The 2778-nt window shown below is 39.1% G+C and overlaps 1 protein-coding gene across 1 annotated transcript; it reads left to right on the top strand.

The window, feature by feature from the left end:
* Positions 1–812: 812 nt before the first annotated feature.
* LOC101411246 (olfactory receptor 2W1-like) lies at positions 813–1772 on the top strand. The gene has a single exon (XM_004468800.3). It carries the CDS (start codon positions 813–815, stop codon positions 1770–1772), a length of 960 nt encoding a protein of 319 aa, XP_004468857.3.
* The last annotated feature ends 1006 nt before the right edge of the window (positions 1773–2778 follow it).

Genomic DNA, 2778 nt, shown 5'->3' with positions numbered 1-2778 from the left:
CAAGTGGTAAGCACACGGACAATGTGATCTGCCTGCATCTAGTAACTATGTACAGGGATAAGAATGGACGCAAGGATAGATTATTGCCAGAATGTAGAAGAGAAATGATAGTATTTTGGGTAAGGATATTGGTGGTAGAAATTTTTTAAAATGAGAGGATAGTTAACATATATTTCTGCATTCAAACTGACCAATTTGGGTGATAAGTTAGATATTGGAGAAGAGGGAGTTGCAGGTGCCAAGAGCAGTTACGTAAAAAACTGGCAGATCAAAGGTGCTATTCACTAAGAAATAGTGAAAGAAAAGGACTCTTTTCCTCATTCTGACATTAGCCAAATAGATTTTATAGGTGAATTCTCTGACCAAGTAAAAGAAAATGTTCAATACATCAAGTAAGTAGCTTGATAGAAAAATCACATTCTTTTACAACCAGATCTATTCCAAGTTACATATTCCAAACTATAATTTCCTTGTGAGAAAATTTCAGACCCTCAGTTTAAGAATGAATTCCCAAGGTCAACTAGATAAAATTAAAAATCTAATATTAAACTCATTACCATAAAAGAATCTGCAATAAATTCAAGATTACTTGACTGTAATTTCTATTGTATCCATTGATTTTTAAAATTAACATGCATTTTCTGTTTAGATATATATTTCATTCTTTTTTTTTTTTTTTTGGTAATCTGCATTGACAAATTCCTTCTCTTCCACTGCCTCCTCCACCTCCCTCCCCTCCTTTATTTCCGTCTTCTTCTTCCTTCCTCTTACTCACTGTCCTTCTCATTCTAGGATTTAGGCAGTAAAGGATTATGGACCAAAGCAACTATAGTTCTCTCCATGGTTTTATTCTGCTTGGCTTCGCTGATCACCCCAAGCTGGAGGCGATGCTCTCAGGAGTTGTCACCATCTTCTACCTAATCACGTTAGTGGGTAACACGGCCATCATTCTGGCTACACTCCTGGACTCCCATCTCCACACACCAATGTACTTCTTCCTCAGGAATTTATCTTTCCTGGATCTATGTTTCACCACCAGCATCATCCCCCAGATGCTGGTCAACTTGTGGGGGCCTGACAAGAGCATCAGCTGGGGGGGCTGCATCGTTCAACTCTACGTTTACATGTGGCTGGGATGCACGGAGTGCCTCCTCCTGGCAGTGATGTCTTATGACCGCTTCACGGCCATTTGTAAGCCCTTGCATTACTTGGTCATCATGAGCCCTCATCTGTGCCTCAGGATGATTACCACGGTCTGGGGCATTAGTTTGGCCAATTCTGTAGTTTTATGTACACTCACTCTGGATTTGCCTAGATGTGGAAACAATATTCTGGACCATTTCTTGTGTGAGTTGCCTGCTATGGTCAAATTAGCCTGTGTAGACACCACAACCGTTGAAATGTCTGTTTTTGCTTTAGGTGTTTTCCTTGTCATTACCCCCCTCATGCTTATTCTTATATCGTATGGCTACATTGCCCAAGCTGTGCTGAGAATGAGGTCAAAAGCTGGCCAACGAAAAGCAATTAATACCTGTGGCTCTCATCTCACCGTGGTGTCCATCTTCTATGGAACTATTATCTACATGTACCTGCGGCCAGGTAACAGTACCTCCCAGGACCAGGGCAAGTTCCTCACCCTCTTCTACACCATCATCACTCCAAGTCTCAACCCTCTCATCTACACCTTAAGGAACAAGGACATGAAGGATGCACTGAAAAACCTGATGAGGGTGGAGCACAAAGCTGCAAAGATGAGGAGGAACTGGAAGTGATGGAAAATATTAGAGTGACTAAGGCAATGAAATACACTTTCCAATTGTCTTCCAGCTTTATTGATATCTAGATCAGTTATGATAATGCTTGTGGGGGAGTGGATGTGCTCAACTGTTTGAGTGCCTGCTTCCCACATGGGAGGTCCTGGGTTTGGTTCCCAGTGCCCACTAAAATTTTAAAAATAACACACAACAAGCAAACAAATGAAGAAACCAATGTGGCTCCGTGCTTGAGCACTGCCTTCCCACACACAAGGCCCCAGGTTTAATCCCCATCCCCTGTACCTCAAAAAATAAAATAAAATAAAATAATTCTTCTCTTGTGAACAAAACTTTCACGTCTACAAACTTAGTTCTTTTATGCCTCTAATTATTGGCATGTCTTCAGGGAAAATGGGTCATTAGAAATTTTTATTTATACTGGAAATATAAAAGGAGTATAAATATGAACTTGCATGCTTTGCCTTATTATAAAGCCTCACAGAAACTGATTTGGTTTTCTGTTTTTATTTTGACTACTATGCTGGGATTATCAGTAACATTTTCATTTGCATATGAAGTAATAATACCCAAACAATTATTTGGTATATAAAATATTTGTGATGCCATCTTGGCATCCATGTGTGTTGGTGCAGGGCAATGCAATCTATGAGACATAATTGAAACACTTCATTCCTCCTCCAGTGAACCTGATATCAATAACTTGAGCAAAGGGTCATTGTTATTTAAGTCAGTTGTTTCTTCATCATGATATAAAGAAGAGAAAAGGCACACTAATTAAAAGGATTTAAAGGTAACAGCGCAGTCGTCCATTTCTCATGTATTCATGAAACAGTTATGCCTTGATGGTTGGAATTTCGATGGAAGAAAATTATAGCCAGTTTTGAATTAGTAAGCTTTTGACGTGGAGCTAGGGAATCATGCAATTTATGTGAATTTTGAGAACGTGGTATTATTTGTATCTAATGGAATTCCTAAAATGGGTAAATCTTTATATTTCCATTTT

The sequence above is a fragment of the Dasypus novemcinctus genome, chromosome 22 (assembly GCF_030445035.2).
Source record: "Dasypus novemcinctus isolate mDasNov1 chromosome 22, mDasNov1.1.hap2, whole genome shotgun sequence".
Taxonomy (NCBI): Eukaryota; Metazoa; Chordata; class Mammalia; order Cingulata; family Dasypodidae; genus Dasypus; species Dasypus novemcinctus.
This window is presented reverse-complemented; position numbering and strand designations above follow the sequence as displayed.